This window comes from Sapajus apella, unplaced genomic scaffold, assembly GCF_009761245.1.
Source record: "Sapajus apella isolate SASKATOON/1434 unplaced genomic scaffold, GSC_monkey_1.0 scaffold53, whole genome shotgun sequence".
In the NCBI taxonomy this organism is placed as follows: Eukaryota; Metazoa; Chordata; class Mammalia; order Primates; family Cebidae; genus Sapajus; species Sapajus apella.
Genome location: NW_022436993.1, coordinates 14,489,740 through 14,506,584, shown reverse-complemented (window position 1 = coordinate 14,506,584; position 16,845 = coordinate 14,489,740). Strand labels below are relative to the sequence as shown.

The following is a 16,845-nucleotide window of genomic DNA, read 5'->3' as shown; positions in this document are numbered from 1 at the left end:
CGGAGTTTCACTCATGTTACCCAGGCTGGAGTGCAATGGCGCGATCTTGGCTCACCGCAACCTCCGCCTCCTGGGTTCAGGCAATTCTCCTGCCTCAGCCTCCTGAGTAGCTGGGATTACAGGCATGCACCACCATGCCCAGCTAATTTTTTGTATTTTTAGTAGAGACGGGGTTTCACCATGTTGACCAGGATGGTCTCAATCTCTTGACCTCGTGATCCACCCGCCTCGGCCTCCCAAAGTGCTGGGATTACAGGCTTGAGCCACCGCGCCCGGCCTAATATTTTGTATTTTTAATAGAGATGGGGATTTCACCATGTTGGCCAGGCTGGCCTCGAACTCCTGACCTCAGGCAATCTGCCCACCTCAGCCTCCCAAAATGCTGGGATTATAGGTGTGAGCCACCATGCCTGGCCCACTAAACAGATTTTTAATGTATATGAAACAGCCTTCTGTTGGAAGAAGATGCCATCTAGGACTTCGATAGCTAAAAAGAAGTCAATGCCTGTCTTCAATGGACAGGTTGACTCTCTTGTTAGAGACTAAGGTCACTGGTGACTGTAAGTTGAAGCCAGTTCTCATTTACTATTCCCCAAATCCTAGAACCCTTAAGGAGATTTATGCTAAATCTACTCTGTCCTCTATAAATGGGAAAACAAAGCCTGAATGGGAGCACATCTATTGCCAGCATGGTTTATGGGATATATTAAGCCCACTGTAGAGACCTCTTGCTCAGAAAAAAGATTCCTTTGAAAATATTACTGCTTGTTTACCATACACCTGGTCATCTAAGAGCTCAGATGTACACAGAAATTAATGTTTTCATGCCTGCTAACACAGCGTCTGTTCTGCAGCCCATAGATCGAGAAGTCATTTTGACTTTGAAGTCTAATTTTTATCTTTTGAGGTGGAGTTTGCTTTGTTGCCCAGGCTGGAGTGCAGTGGCACGATCTCAGCTCACTGCAACCTCTTCCTCCCAGGTTCAATCGATTCTCCTGCCTCAGCCTCCTGAGTAGCTGGGATTACAGATGCCCACCACCATGCCTGGCAAATTTTTGTATTTTTAGTAGAGACAGGGTTTCACCATGTTGGCCAGGCTGGTCTTGAACTCCTGTCCTCAGGTGATCCACCCACTCAGCTTCCCAAAGTGCTGGGATTATAGGTGTGAGCCACCACACTCGACCTCAAGTCTTATTATTTAATTACATTTCATAAGGCTATGGCTGCCATTGATAGTGATTCCTCTGATGGATTTGGGCAAAGTAAATCGAAAACCTTCTGGAAAGGATTTGCCATTCTAGATGCCATTAAGAACATTCAAGATTCATGGATGAAGGTCAAGATAACAGCATGAATATGAGTTTGCAAAACAAAAGATAATGCGGAAAGTGGACAAAACATTTTTAAAGGATAGTACATTATAAGATCACAGAGTATATCACAGTTATCAGTTGTAGACTAGAACATTTATATTTAACCGGTTTGTTTTTAGAGAAATTCCTTAAAAGCTAGAAACTTCTTGTAGAGACAGGGTCTTACTCTTTTGCCCAGTGTGGAGTGCTGTGGAGCCGTATAACTCATTATGCCCTCAACCTCCTGCGCTCAAGCAATCCTCCCGCCTCAGTCTCCCAAGTAGCTGGAACTACAGGCATGTGACACCATGCCCAACTAATTTTTAAATTTTTTGTAGAGACGGGATCTCACTACGCTGGCCAGGCCAGTCTCAAACTCCTGGACTCAGTTGACCCTCTCGAAGTGCTGGGATTACAGATGTGGCTCAGCATGTCCAGCCTGAACTTTTAAATTATGAAAAACTTCCCAAACAATTAGAACATAATTGGCAGAAAATGAATTAGAAATAAAATAACCCAGCTCAATGTAACTGATAGAAACCACATAATAAGTTAAAAAAAACTTTAAATCATTCTATGGCTCACAAAACTTCCTATCTTCTAAAAAATCTAAATAAACAAAGGCACATGATAATACATTGTGAAATCTCTACTGGAACACACAAAAAACCTGTTTCTTTCTCGTACCTTTAACCTGCACCAGAAAAAGCAAATTCCAACATATGCAAAACTGGTGAATAAACATGAATGACAGATTTATCCTTTGACAAATTTGTTTTCAACCACTTAGCTGGAAGCCACAAAGAACTACGGGAAAGTAATAACAGAGAAGGCCAAGCACAAGAAACCCCAAAGGCCACACCTTTTGACAAGGCCAGTCTCCAGAAATACAAACCGCCCTGCTCCTCATTTCCTGTGAACCGCAGCTGTCCAGACCCCAGGTCGCGTTACCTCTGGCATGCTTCTCCCGCCCAAGGAATGCCCGCGGCTGGCATTTGGTGAAGGAATTCTGGACGGAATTTGAAAACCCTGAAGTATAATGAAGCCCTTGTTAAGGATGGGGGTAGAATGAGGTAATGGAATTGTTATTCCGCTCCTTTCTGCCAGAGTTCTATATCTAGAGCCACCATGGTAAGCATGACCAGGGAAGAGGCAAGGACAGGCTGTTTTGTTTTGCTATTTTAAAGCAAGCCGTGAAAAGCCCTGCATTCCTTGCTGTGGACATGACGGGCAGGTGGTGCACGGTGTGGCTGTGAGTCAGTTTATCGGTTGACATCCACCTGATTCACTACTATGCAGAAAAGGGGAACTGCCCTCTTGCCAGAAAGCACTGGGGTGTGTTATCCTGACCGATATGAACCAGACTGGGGCTCCTCTCACTTCCCCGCGGAAGTGACAGAGCAACGCTTTGCCTTTTTTCAATTGCACACGGAGTACTTTTTGAAGTCATTAATAAAAAAAATTGGCCAGGCGCGGTGGCTCAAGCCTGTAATCCCAGCACTTTGGGAGGCCGAGGCGGGTGGATCACTAGGTCAAGAGATCAAGACCATCCTGGTCAACATGGTGAAACCCCGTCTCTACTAAAAATACAAAAAATTAGCTGAGCATGGTGGCGCATGCCTGTAGTCCCAGCTACTCAGGAGGCTGAGGCAGGAGAATTGCCTGAACCCAGGAGGCGGAGGTTGCGGTGAGCCGAGATCGCGCCATTGCACTCCAGCCTGGGTAACAAGAGCAAAACTCCGTCTCAAAAAAAAAAAAAAAAAAAACACCCTTGTAAGCAGAGGCTACCTACCTACAGAGTCAGAGCCTCACGGTCTGACTTGGCATTCAACCAGGAGGGCAGTTATGTGCAAATACAGTGCAACCTCTCCGATATTGCTAGCTGAACAGCCTGCACGCCTGACTCAGGATCTGAGCTAGCAGTGGTAAGTTTACACCGCTGTCCAACGACCAACCTCAGATGGTAGGCAAACCATCCACTTGGTAACCAAGCTAGAGATAGGCACATGTTGTTCTTGAATTCCATTTTTCCCTCCCCTCTCCCATCCCCTTCCCTCCCCTCCCATTTCCCTTTTTTGAGAGAGAGTCTTACTCTGTCCGCCAGGCTGGAATGCAGTGGCCTGATCACAGCTCACTGCACCCTCAAACTTCTGGCCTTAAACGATCCTCCTGCCTCAGCCTCTCAAAGCACTGAGATTACAAGTATGAGCCACCACACCTCGCCTTAAAAGTTTTTGATATACCAGTCTCTTCCACTGCTAGCACTTGCCTAACTGAAAGCTGCGTGACACTTTCAAGGAGGTCTGTGGAGAGCTGCGGGTTCCTAAACAGCCTTTCTGTTTAGCCAGGCCCGAGGCACTGGGGTAGCTGGTGGAAGCCCACGGACCACACAGCTAGGTTCTACACTAAGAGCCTGGTTAAGTCTGACTTGATTAAATTTAATGGAGCTAGAGGTGAGATCTGCTGTCTGAGGAGACGCTGTGAATAGTGTATATTTCAAGCACCCTGTCCCCTGCCCAGGACTTTTCTGGTTTTAATTTACTTGCTTCCAAAAAGGATCGGCAAAGATGTCCAGTGATAGGAAGCACACAACCTCTTCAAAGGGAAATTTGATTTAGCCAGTTTAAAATATGTAGACGTCAGCCGGGTACGGTGGCTCGTCTGTGACCCAGCAGTTTGGAAGGCCGCGGTTGGTGGATTGCTTGAGCTCAAGTGTTCAAGATCAGCCTGGACAACACGGCAAGACCCCATCTCTCCTGAAAATACAAAAACTAGCTGGGCATGGTGGCGCGTGCCTGTAGTCCCAGATACTTGGGATGCTGTATCTGGGAGGATCATCTAAGCTTGGGAGGTCGAGGCTGCAGTGAGCCATGATCTTGCTATTGCACTCCAGCCTGAGTGACAGAGTGAGACCCTGCCCCTCTCTCTTTCTCTCCCTCTCTTCATATACACACACACACACACACACACACACACACACACACACACACATATATATATATATATATATATATATATATATATATATATATATATAGTGACCCAGCATTTCATGTCCAGAAATCAATTGCTCTGAGAGCAGACTGGGTGAGTCAACTCTAGTATATTCAGTGGCATATGAGACATACTGAGAAGAGTGAGCTATACGCAAGTTCAAGCTTTCGAACACCCAAGTCACCGAGAATCACACTGTCGCTCAGGGAAGAGAGCGTGACACCTCTTGGTTGGAGATTTGAGAAGGGAATACACGTGGTCGATTCAGCATATTTATTTGTAAGCCATAAGCAAACATGTGATTCTTGACTGTGATTCTTTTGCTTGGGAACAAAGCCAGGGGAAGCCACTGTAGGTTTGGTGTGAGGAGGCCCCGCAGGCGGTTGCTCACCTCGGAAGATGGTCTGCAAAGAGGTGAAAGCCAGGGCACGTTCACACATTGGAAGAAAAGACATGTGTCTTTTCTGGGGCTGCCAGCCAATGCAGACCCCAAGCTGAGACCCTCTGAAGGGCTGGTTTGTATGGGAAAGACTGCTGGAACACGGGGATGGCAATGTGTGCTATAAGCCCCATCTTCTCGGCTGGCTTCAGGACGGGATCAGATGTGGTGGCGGTTGTAGAGATAGGACGGGTACAGGCCATCATAGTGCCACTGGCGCCACTGCTCCACAGCCTCCCGGCTCCTCTCTTCCTGCTCTGAGGAGGAAAGGCAAAGCCGCCTGTTCCGACAGGGGGACTCTGACCTGCCACAGCCCAGCAGCCGTCAGCCCAACCCCTGCCCTGTGGTGACCTGCACTGGGAGTGCTTGTGACTCCTGGTGAGAGAAGGCCAGGGCTAGTGAGGACCCAGAGTTGACAGGCCTTGCTTATAGGTCAGGGCCAGATGGGCAAAGGTCACAGGCAGGTGTAGACCAGGGCTGGGCATCTCAGGCTCTTCTGCCTGCACAGCTAGTGTAGGCAGACAGAGGCATATGCAGCCCTGTTTCAAAGAGATAGCAACCAAGACACAAGATGAAAAAATAACAACGTAGTAGCAGGAATGGACTCACGCAAGAAAAAAAAAAAGAGAAGGGACGACAAACCATGCCTTGAAAACATGAAGGAAATCAGTCAACTTGGAGTTTTCCTTACTGTTCAGAATTAATTTTCTTTCTTTTCCTTCTTTCTTGTTTCATTTTGTTTTGAGACAGGGTCTCAGTCTGTCACCCAGGCTGGAGTGCAGTGGCATGATCATGGCCCACTGCAGCCTCCACTTCCCAGGACTCAGGCGATCCTCCCACTTCAGCCTCCTGTGCCACCACGCCAGCTATATTTTTAAATTTTTTTGTAGAGATGGGATTTCACTGTTGTCCAGGTCAGTCTCCAACTCCTGGTCTCAAGCGATCCTCCTGCCTCAGCCTCCCATAGTGCTGGGATTGGCCAGGTGCAGTGGCTCATGCCTGTAATCCCAGCACTTTGACTTTGGGAGGCTGAGGCCAGCAGATCACCTGAGGTCAGGAGTTCAAGACTAACCTGGTCAACATGGGGAAACCCTGTCTTTACTAAAAAAACACAAAAATTAACCAGGCGTGGTGACATGAACCTGTAATCCCAGCTACTTGGGAGGCTCAAGCATGAGAATCACTTGAACCTAGGGGGTGGAGGCTGCAGTGAGCCAAGATTGTGCCACTGCACTCCAGCCTGGGCAACAGAGTGAGATCCTGTCTCAAAAAAAAAAAAAAAAAGGAATATGCCCAAAAGAATTGAAAACAGGGACACAGATACTTGTACGTGAATGTTTGTAGCAATACTACTCACCATAGCCAAGAGGTGAAAACAACCCCAGTGCCCATCAACAAAGAAATAACAAAATGTGGCATGTGTGTGTGTAAAATTTAGCCACAAAAAGTAATGAAGTTCTGGCACATGCTACAACATGGATAAACCTTAAAAATATTATGCTAAGTGGGCCGGGTATGGTGGTGCACACCTATAATCCTAGCACCTGGCCAACATGGTGAAACCCTGTCCCTACTAAAAATACAAAAATTGGCTGGGCGTGGTGGTATGCACCTGTAATCCCAGCTGCTGGGAAGGCTGAGGCAGAAGAATCACTTGAACCCGGGAGATGGAGGTTGCAGTGAGCCGAGATCTTGCCACTGCACTCTAGCCTGGGTGACAGAGCAAGACTCCGTCTCAAAAAATATATATGCTAAGTGAAAGAAGCCCAGACACAAAAAGATGAAGTGTGTGTGATTCCACTTATATGACATGTCTAGAACAGGCAAATTTACAGAGACCAATAAAACTAAAAACTAAAAACAGGCTGCTGGGAGGGAGGAATGGGAAGTTATTGCTTAGTGACATGCAGAGTTTCTATTTGAGGCTATGTAAGGGTTTGGAAATAGCAGTGATCACTGCACAGTGAATGTACTAAATGCTACTGAGTTGCACACTTAAAAATACTTTAGCCTGGGCATGGTGGTTCACGCATGTCATCCCAGCACTTTGGGAGGCCAAACTGGGAGGATCGCTTGAAGCCAGGTGTTTGAGACCAGCCTGAGCCACATAGCAAGACATCGTCTCTACAAAGTTATAATTTAAAAAATTAGCCAGGTGTGATGATGCACACCTATAGTGCCAGCTACGTGGGAGGATCGCTCGAGCCCAGGAGGCTGAGGCTGCAGTGAGCTATGGTCATACCACTGCACTACAATCTGGGCAACAGAGCAAAACCTATCTCAAAAAAAAGAAAAACAAAGAAAGAAAACGTTTTCAATGGCAGGTTTTATGTTATATATGTTTTACCACATTTTTAAAAAGCATTTGTCTAAGATGTTGGAAGGATGGGAAGTCCTAAGAGAAGATGACGTCAAGAATTAAAGAACCAAGATGTCTTTCTTACCGCTGTTCCTCGAATGTGGACCTCACCAAAAAGCCCATGAACCTCATTTTGGTGCCAATGAAACAAACTGGTTTCATCTTCTGTGGCAGTGGCCAACAGGACTGTCTGGTGGCTTCCAGGTGTGAGGAATGGGACGTTGCTTTAGTCCTTAGCACCTGTGAGAGCCACGTGCTCAGGCCGAGACTCACTTCTGCCTAGTTAGGTGCCCGGCACAGTGACCAGGGCATGTTGAGGCACCACTCCTGCCAGGAGCGTTTCCTTCCTATGTGAGCATGGAGCTGGCGCTCCCCTTGGTGCTGAAAATCCCATTAGGTACCTGGTAGCCCAGGGGCAGCCTGGAGCTCACAGAGCCAGAGCCAGGCCCAGGCCAGAGCTTTGCATGTTTACCTTCAGCTCTTTCAGACATTTCTCAAGCCTTGTAGAGCAGCTACTCTTTGCCAAACCTGAGGGTGTGGTTTTCATGTAGAGGTTGATTCAACGTCCTGTTTTTTGTTGTTTTTGTTTTTGAGACAAGTTCTCATTCTATTGCCCAGGCAGAAGTGCAGTAACAGAATCGTAGCTCACTGCAGCCTCCTGGGTTCAAGTGATTCTCCAGCCTCCGCCTCCCAAGTTGCTGGGACTACAGGCATGCACCACCATGCCTGCCTAATTTTTAATAGAGACAAGGTCTCGTGTTGCTAGGGCTTAACACCTTGGCCTCCCAAAGTTCTGGGATTACAGGTGTGAGCCATGATGCCCACTCGGCATTCCTTTTATGAAATAAGTACTTTGGGGAGATGTCGAGTATCCAACTGCTATCAGTTACCCTTAGAATAGATGACACAGGACTGGGCGCTGTGGCTCACATCTGTAATCCTAGCACTTTGGGAGGCTGAGGCAGGTGGATCACCTGAGGTCAGGAGTTCAAGACCAACCTGGCCAACATGGTGAAAACCCGTCTCTACCAAAAATACAAAAATTAGCCAGGCGTGGTGGCTCACACCTGTACTCCCAGCTACTTGGGAGGCTGAAGCAGGAGAATCGCTTGAACCTGGGAGGTGGAGGTTGCAGTGAGCCGAGATCACGCCACTGCACTCCAAGTGGACAGCAGAAAGAGACTCCATCTCAAAAAAATAGGAGACTTGGTTAGATAAGACAGAAGACAGCAGCTAGATGAAACCAGGGTCCCGACTGACAGGTATATCAGGGACCTCAGAGGAGGGCTTGGAAGCCAGATGCCTCGAGCACCACCCCAGGGATGGTTTCAGGCAAGCAGGCCATGGTGCAGCGCTGTCAGTCACAGGCAAGGGAGAGGAAAGAAGATTGAAACTAATTCTGCCTCCTCCCTCCATCGGGCCAATTCCTGGATCAAAGAAGCTCTCCAAGCCCTCTGCACATGTGCTCATCCTTGATTTACAAGAATAAGAGCTTTGCTGGCCAGTACGCCTTGGTGTTGTAATGCGAGGGCTATCTACTAGCAGCGTCTCCTTGGGTATTTACGCATCCTTTCCAAGCCTCAGTTTTTAATTTTTGTGGTTGAGGGCTTTTTTTTTTTTTTTTCCTGAGACAGTGTCTTGCTCTGTTGCCTAGGCTGGAGTGCAGGGGCATGATCATAGTCACTCTAGCCTTGAACTCCCCAGGATCAAGCGTTCCTCTCTCAACCACCCAAGTAGCTGGGACTACAGGCACATGCCACCAGCCCCGCTAATTTTCTAATTTTTGGTAGAGATGGTGTGTCTCTGTGTTGCTCAGGCTGGTCCCGAACTCCTGGGCTGAAGCCATCCTCATGCCTCAGCCTCCAGAGTAACGAACTACAGACACATGCCACCATGTATGCCCAGCTTATTTTTTTTAATTGAAATTTTTTTTTTGTTTTGTAGAGATGGAACCTCGTTTTATTACCCAAGCTAGTCTTAAACTCCTGGCTTCAAGTAATGCTCTCACATTGGCCTCCCAAAATGCTGGGATTACAGGTGTGAGCTACGGTGCCCAGCCTAAGCCTCAATTTTTGAAACTGTGGGCTGGAAATTACAAGGCCTGTCTCAGAGGCAGGTTGTAAGGATTAGGTCGTCCCTTACAGTGCCTGGCAGAGCAAGGGCTCAAGGACAACAGCTTCTGGAACCTCAGTCCCCAAAGACCTGTGTTTTTTCCATCTGTGTGTGCGAGACCTAGCGTCTCCTGCCTTCCTGTCCTGTCAGAGGACCTGCAGGCGCCCAACCCTGCATCCCAAATTCATCATGAAAAGGGAAACAGTGAATGTTTTTCCATCAACGCGCCAGAGCTTTGGACCTCAAACATTTAAAACTGCTCAAAATAAAATGCTATTTTAAATAGTATGAGTCGAAAACACACTGAAGGAATTTTGAAGGCCACATTTTCAATTTTTAAATGCCTCTCCCCAAGCTGCCCACCAAGATAAACACATCTCTAGCAGAAGTGTGTGCTTCCAAGCTGTGACGGCCGGAATTTTTCCCAGTATGTCCCTAAGAGAGTTTGATTTGCCAGGATCCAAACCCAACACCTGTTTGCAGAGCTCAGCCAGGTGCCACCTGCAGGGCAGTGGGCATAGGCATAGCCTGCAGCACTTGGTACCCAGGGCTGGTTTCCTTTTCACTAAGAGATGCCTTCCGAGGGTGCTGCCTCCCCAGTCCATCAGAGCAAACAGCCAGGAGAACCCAAAGGGCTGACTCTCCAACAAAGGTGACCTAAACCGAGGCCTCACATCCAAGTTTACGTGCACCCAGGAGGTACCAGGTGATTTTCCTCAGGAGCATTACAATCTTCAAATTTGGAGAAAGGAAGAAAGAAATAAAAATGAAACAATGAAAAGAGAAAGAATGAAAGAAAGAAACAGAAAGAAGGAAGGAAGGGAGGGAGGGAGGGAGGAGGCTGGGCACCGTGGCTTACACCTGTAATCCCAGCTCCTTGGGAGGCCGAGACAGGCAGATTACTTGAAGTCAGGAAGTCATAGCCACCCTGGCCAACATGGTGAATCCCTGCCTCTACCCAAACGACAAAAATTAGCCGGGCACGGTGGTGCACACCTGTAGTCCCAGCTACTCAGAAGGCTGAGACATGAGAATCGCTTGAACTTGGAGAACTTGGAGGCGGAGGTTGCAGTGAGTGGAGAGAGCCACTGTACTCCAGCCTGGGCAACAGAGTGAGACTTGGGAAAAAAAAAAAGAAGGAAAGAAAGAAAGAGAAACAAGAGAAAACCGAGAGAGGGAGGGGGAGGGGGAGGAAGGAAGGGAGGGAGGGAAAGGGGAAGGGAGGGAGGGAGGGGGGAAGGGAGGTAGGGAGGGAGGGAAAGGAGGGAAGGGAGGGAGGGAGGGAGGGAGGGGGGGGAGGGAGGGAAAGAAAGAAAATAAGTAGACACACACACACACACACACACACACACACACACACACACACAGGTACACTGGTCTCATTCCCATTAAATGTTTCTAAGGATGTTTGCTGTGGGTGACTCTTGAGAGTACTTCATAGACAACAAAATTAAATCCCACCCCTTGGGAGGCTGTGGCTCAAAGACAGAGCATTCTCTACCTGTGTCCCCAGCCACATCATCCTCCACTGAGCCCTGGCAAGGCCGGCACTTCCTGAGGGCAGAGAGGAACGCTGTCTGCTGAGGCAATGAGCATGGGAACAAGGCGTGCGGATTGCCTAGCCAGGGATGCTGCCCTCCCTGGGCCTTTTCTTTCTTTTTTGAGACAGAGTCTTGCTCTGTTGCCCAGGCTGGAGTGCAGCGGTGCGATCTCTGCTCACTGCTACCTCCGCCTCCAGGTTTCAAGCAATTCACCTGCCTCAGCCTCACAAGTAGCTGAGACTACAGATGTGCACCACCACGTCTGGCTAATTTTTTATTTTTAGTAGAGATCAGGTTTCGCCATGTTGGCCATGGTGGTCTTGAACTCCTGACCTCAAATAATCCACCTGCCTCAGTCCCCCAAAACGCCTGGCCTCCCTGGGCACTTCCTACTCTTTATTGTTCTACTAGTAAGCAAAAAAAACCAAGGCTTGGCTAAGAGGATACAAACAGGAGAAGCATAAAGCCACCGAAATCCATACAAACATTTTCCGATGCTTGTGGATGAACTGGAGCCTGAAGATGGGCTATAGATGTTGATCCTGGTGGCGGTGGGGGGAGGAGAGAGGGCAGAAGGCAAGGTGTTTTCTGAGTTCAGATTTCCTGGTTTGCTTCTGCCAGTCAGTAAGGATGCTGAGTATACTGAATAGGTCAATGAAGCCCTTGATTTTCCAGGTTGAAGTAGTACGTGGAGCCTGACATTGACGTGAATATAAGGCACCTGCAAGTGAGTCTGCAATCTCCCCAGTACAATCCTGCCAGAGCTAAACCTAAGCTTTGGTGCTTAGAGAACACAGACCAGCACAGTCATGCCCAAGTAGGAAGAGGGAGGGAAAGGAGTTTTATATCCATACAGTCAGCAAACAGTTCCCCGATCCCCCAGCCCCCAGCCCCCAGCCAATGGGAACAAGTGTGTTCTGTCCCTGCCACACCTTCTTAAGTTCTGTGTAGCCATTTTTCTCCCTTTTTTTTTTCTTTTCTTTTCCTTTCCCCTTCCCTTCCCTTCTCCTTCCTTCCTCTTTTTCTCTTTCCTTCTTTCCTCCTTTTTTAACAGAGTGTCACTCTTTCACCTAGGCTAGAGTGAAGTGACACTATCTCGGCTCACTGCAACCTCCGCCCACTGAGTTCAAGTGATTCTGCTGCCTCAGCCTCCCAAGTAGCTGGGATTACAGGCACCCACCACCACACCCAGCTAATTTTTATATTTTTAGTAGAGACAGAGTTTCATCATCACCATGTTGGCCAAGCTGGTCTTGAACTCTTGACCTCAGGTGATCCACCTGCCACGGCCTCCTGAAGTGCTGGGATTATAGGTATGAGCCAGCTCTCCCTCCTTTTCAAGGCTGTCGTGGATATGAATTGAAAGTAGACCTTCCCTTTCCTTCCTCCTCTAATTAAAAGTTCAGAACCAGCCTGGCCAACATGGCAAAACCCTGTCTCTACTAAATATGCAAAAATTAGCTGGGGGTGGTGGTGGTGCCTGTAATCCCAGCTACTTGGGAAGCTGAAGCAGGAGAATCACTTGAACTTCAGAGGTGGGGGTTGCGGTGAGCTGAGATAGCAGCACTACATTCCAGCGTCGGCAACAGAGCAGAGCAAGACTCCATCTCAAAGAAAGAAGAAAACAGTTGGGTAGAAGAAGAGAAGGCAAGCCATGTGATTTTCCCCCAAAGCTCCACCTCCCTGAAGGCGCTGGCTGAAGAGCCCTTACCATCATTTTGTTCCTCCACGAAGTTCTCAAATTCATTCCTTTGTTCCTCATGATATTCTCTGCGCAGCTCATCAGCCCGAAGCTCCTGCCTGCCTTCCGCTGTGAAAGGAAAAGCAGCCAGAGGTGCCCCCCCCCAAAATGAGGACATTTAAGGGCAAACACTTAGAGGAACACAGTTCACCTGAGAAGTCACACCTGGTTGGGGAGGAGTGGTTTGTGAAGGACCGAGGTTGGAGACTTCCCTGAAATGATTTACTCCTGACACAGACTTGATAGCTTGAAGGTGATTGACCGATCCAACTGCCTCATTTGCAGATGAGAAGACAGAGGCTCCAAAGAGTAAAGTGATTTCGCTTTGATTATAAAGTTGGTGGTGTATCCAAGTATACCAGGCCACTTGGAAACCAGAGATCCCATGGTCAGAAATGAATTCCATCAAGGAATAATCCAATTTAATCTCACGTTAATTAATACATTCAAGTCCATTCGACATTTTTGAGCACTTATCACGACCAGGATATAGGCTGAGCGCTGGAATTAAAAGGCCAAGTAAGAAAGATTCTGTCCCTCCAGCCAGGTATGGTGGCTCATGCCTGTGAGCTTAGCTACTAGGAGGCGGAAGCAGGAGGGTTGCTTGAGGTCAGGAGTTCAAGGCTGCAGTGAGCTATGATCGCGCCACTGCACTCCACTCTGGGCAAAAAAGCGAGACCTTGTCTCAAAAAAAAAAAAAATCTGGCCATCTCGGTGGCTCACACCTGTAACCCCAGCTCTTTGGGAGGCCGAGGCGGGTGGATTGCCTGAGGTCAGGAGTTCCAGATCAGCCTGGCCAACATGGTGAAACCCCATCTCCACTAAAAATACAAAAAAATTAGCCAGGCGTGGTGGCACACACCTGTAATTCCAGTTATTCAGGAGGCTGAGGCAGGAGAATAACTTGAACCTGTGAGACAGGGGTTGTAGTAAGCCATGATCATACCCGTGCACTCCAGCCTGGGAGACAGAGCGAGACTCTACCTCAAAAAAAAAAAAAAAAAAAAAAGAAAAGAAAAACCTGTCCTCTGCTCAAGAGACCTACAACTCAATAAGGAGAAAGACATAAGAATAAGTTTTACCAAGCATTAGAGCTGCTGAAATAAAAATTTCAGTTTGTCTGGAGGCAACGATATAAAGCTCTCTACTTTCAAGTATTTCCTCTAGCATGTGATTCAGCTGGAAAAACCCATGAAGACAGGGAGGCCATGTCTAGGGCAGGAAGAACCAGTCCCTCAGAAGGCCTCACAGTCTCACGGTGGGATTCCCCTCACACCAAATGCGTGAGAGGGAGGTACTGTTTTCTTGCCCCACCAAATCTGATATGTAAGAGAGAGCTGGGGGGTGATGAAGGAAGCAGAGAAACTGAGGAAAGTCATGGTTCCCTACCCCCACCCCGCATGACAGAGGTGCTGGAAGAGACAACAAAAAGCCTTTTTGCAAAATGAAAATATTAGAAACTGTCTCAAGCCGGGCGCGGTGGCTCATGCCTGTAATCCCAGCCCTTTGGGAGGCCGAGGCATGCGGATCACTTGAGGTCAGGAGTTCAAGACCAGCCTGGCCAACATGGTGAAACCCCATTTCTACTAAAAATACAAAAATTAGCTAGGCATGTTTGCAGATGCCTATAATCCCAGCTACTCTGGAGGGTAAGGCAGGAGAATAGCTTGAACCCAGGAGAAAGAGGTTGAGATCGCACCACTACGCTCCAGCCTGGGTAACAGAGCGAGACTCCATCTCTAAATAAATAAATAATTAAATAGAAACCATCTCAAATCTTTCTTGGAAGTAAGACACATTAGTCAATGAATTATATAAATACTAGTTACTGTATTTCTGTTACTTTTCTATAATTTAACTCAGATTAAAGATCAAGTTAGCTGGGAACTGGGCTTAGTGCAGATTCCAGACTTCTGGAGTGTTCCTTCCCAGACATCTGCCATTACCTGTTTAGTCGCAGGAAACTTGTGTCTGGCAGAAGGAGTTGGTTGTCCCATCCATACCCACGCCCCACCTCTCACTCCACATCCACACACTTCTCAGGAGGGGATTCAGGCTCAGAGAGGTGCATGACCTAACGGAGGTCACACAGCAGGCTAGGGCAGCGCTAGGGCACCAGGTTCCCACATGCCACTATTGGCCGAGAACACATCTTCATGGCCGCTTCCCTCTCCCCACCCACTGTGGGCCCTGATGTTGCTCCAAGTACCAGAAAGCCATTGTGGGTGGTTGCTGAGTTATGGTGGACTATATTGTTTGCTGAGAGCCACGGCACCCCCGCAAGTGGAAAACTGCTCAGGGTATTCTAAAGAAGTAAACAGTATGTTTATATCATACCCCAGTTAAACTAGTTCTCAGAGCACAGGATATGTGACCCTGCCCCTGGGGCTCCCTCCTGGAGAATGCTTTCTAGTTTGTCCTTGATCAGTGGTAAGCAGGCACCAGCTGCCCACCTAGTTTATCTTGATTCTATGAGAAAACACAGAACACCTGCTTGTTAATTATAATCACCTGTTCAGAGAAAATAAACACGTGGGGCAGAGTCTGCCCAAGGCCCTCAGCTCGGAAGGCTGTTAGCGCCCCCAAAGTCCCACTTTGCACTCTATCTTTGTGTCTGTTTCTTAATTCCTTCAGCACCACTGGGTTGGGGTCTCTACGGCCGAGCTGGTCTTGGTAGGAGGTGGGGGGGTTTAAGAAGCAGGTGCTTTGTAAGCCGCTGCCAATTCTGAAAGAAGCATTCTCTGTCCCCTGTGTACTCAGGTCAGGAAATGATCTTCCCGAGTGGCCTTTCCAGAGGTGCTGCAAATTGGAGCTTTGAGGTAATAAATAAGAACAATTTAATCCTCAGGACAACACAAAAATACCAAGCGTCATTCTATGCGTTGTATGCGTTCCTTCTGAGGGACATGCATTCATCACACTCTCCACCCTAAAGTAGGTTCACCTTTATCTCAGAGGCTTAGAGATGTCAGATGCCTGTCTCATGGTTCCAAATTCAAGGTAATTGAAGTGTCTGTCACCTATCCTTTATCCAGCCTGAGGGATCGCTGGGCACTGCCCTCCTGCCATCCACAGGAGTTGACTGGGTGACAGCAGATGCATTCACACACAATCCTGGGTGTTCAACAGGATCTCCTGCGCCTCCCACAACTGACACACCAAGCTTCTGTCTGAGGTGAGGAACTTCAGGCTTAACGGTGCGCCTCGTTGTTTGGAGTCAGCTTAAGAGGCCGTGCGCGGTGGCTCACTCCTGTAATCTCAGCACCGCGGGAGGCCGAGGCAGGTGGATCACCTGAGGTCAGGAGTTCAAGACCAGCCTGGCCGTCGCGGCAAAATTCCATCTCTACAAAAATACAAAAATTAGCCAGATATGGTGGCAGGCACCTGTAATCCCAGCTACTTGGGAGGCTGAGGCAGGAGAATCACCTGAACCTGGAGGTGGAGGTTGCAGTGAGCCAAGATCCTGTTACAGCACTCCAGCCTGGGCGACAGAGTGAGACTCCATCTCAAAATAAAAAAAAAAAAAAAAAGAGGACAGAAGCTATTTGCCTGGCATAAAATCATGTTTCCTGCCCTGAACGTTGGCCAGAAGACTGCTTCTCCAGTTCTAATCAATAACAGTCCGGCCTCCCCAACAGCCTTTCAGTGCTTCTTGGCATTGCCCAACTTTTAAATCTCAAGTTGTACGAGGCCTGGAGGTTTTCCTAGCATGGTTTTTCTTACCCAGTTTTTGTTTTGTTTTTTTTCAAAGCAGTTTTTTTTAAAAGAATTTTCATCTCCAAGCATTTCTATCTCTGTTCTTCCCATCCTTTGAAAACAGTCCTGTTATTTTTACCAAGGAAGTCACCTTGCTGAGTGCCCTGAAGGATACAAAGAGTTCATTCATTCACAGGCACGAGGAGAGACTCGAGCCAGAGACGTGGGCGGTACAGTCCGAGCTCAGTATCTCGGAAGAGGCAGGTTCAGGAGCAGAAACTCAAATGCCCTCGGAGGTTGGCAGGTCAAGGACATGACGACCCTGAAGCTGGGGTTCCGCAGGCCCTACCGCAGGCTGCGCGGCAGATAGGCTCACCCCAATACACTGGAAATAAAAACTTTGAAAAAACTCTGCTGGCTGAACACAGCTTGTTCAGAGGCTTATAAATAAGGAAATGAGGATGAGAGAGGAAGTGGCCAAGGCCACTTAGCAGCACAGCTGTCCCCAAGCCCACATTTCTCAGCACCCAGTGTCCTGTGCTTTCCCATGTGCGACACAGGTGCTCTTGCACTGAGGTGTGCTGTGCCAGTACCCCCAAAGCACACACTGA

General features: G+C 48.1%; 1 protein-coding gene across 8 annotated transcripts in view; it reads right to left on the bottom strand.

The window, feature by feature from the left end:
* The window catches only part of UCMA (upper zone of growth plate and cartilage matrix associated), a 47,234-nt gene that overhangs the window by 26,381 nt on the left and 4,008 nt on the right, over positions 1-16,845 (bottom strand). For 4 of the 8 annotated variants that reach the window (XM_032244047.1, XM_032244048.1, XM_032244046.1 and 1 more), the window contains 2 exons: positions 12,509-12,607; positions 4,597-5,042 (listed from right to left, as the gene is read on the bottom strand). In XM_032244047.1, coding sequence (XP_032099938.1) covers positions 4,945-5,042; positions 12,509-12,607 — 197 coding nt within the window. In that variant the 3' untranslated portion in view covers positions 4,597-4,944. Of the gene's footprint in view, positions 1-2,303; positions 2,801-4,596; positions 5,043-9,126; positions 9,989-12,508; positions 12,608-16,845 lie in introns of those variants that run through there. The other 4 variants (XM_032244051.1, XM_032244049.1, XM_032244052.1 and 1 more) reach the window with 4 other exon arrangements.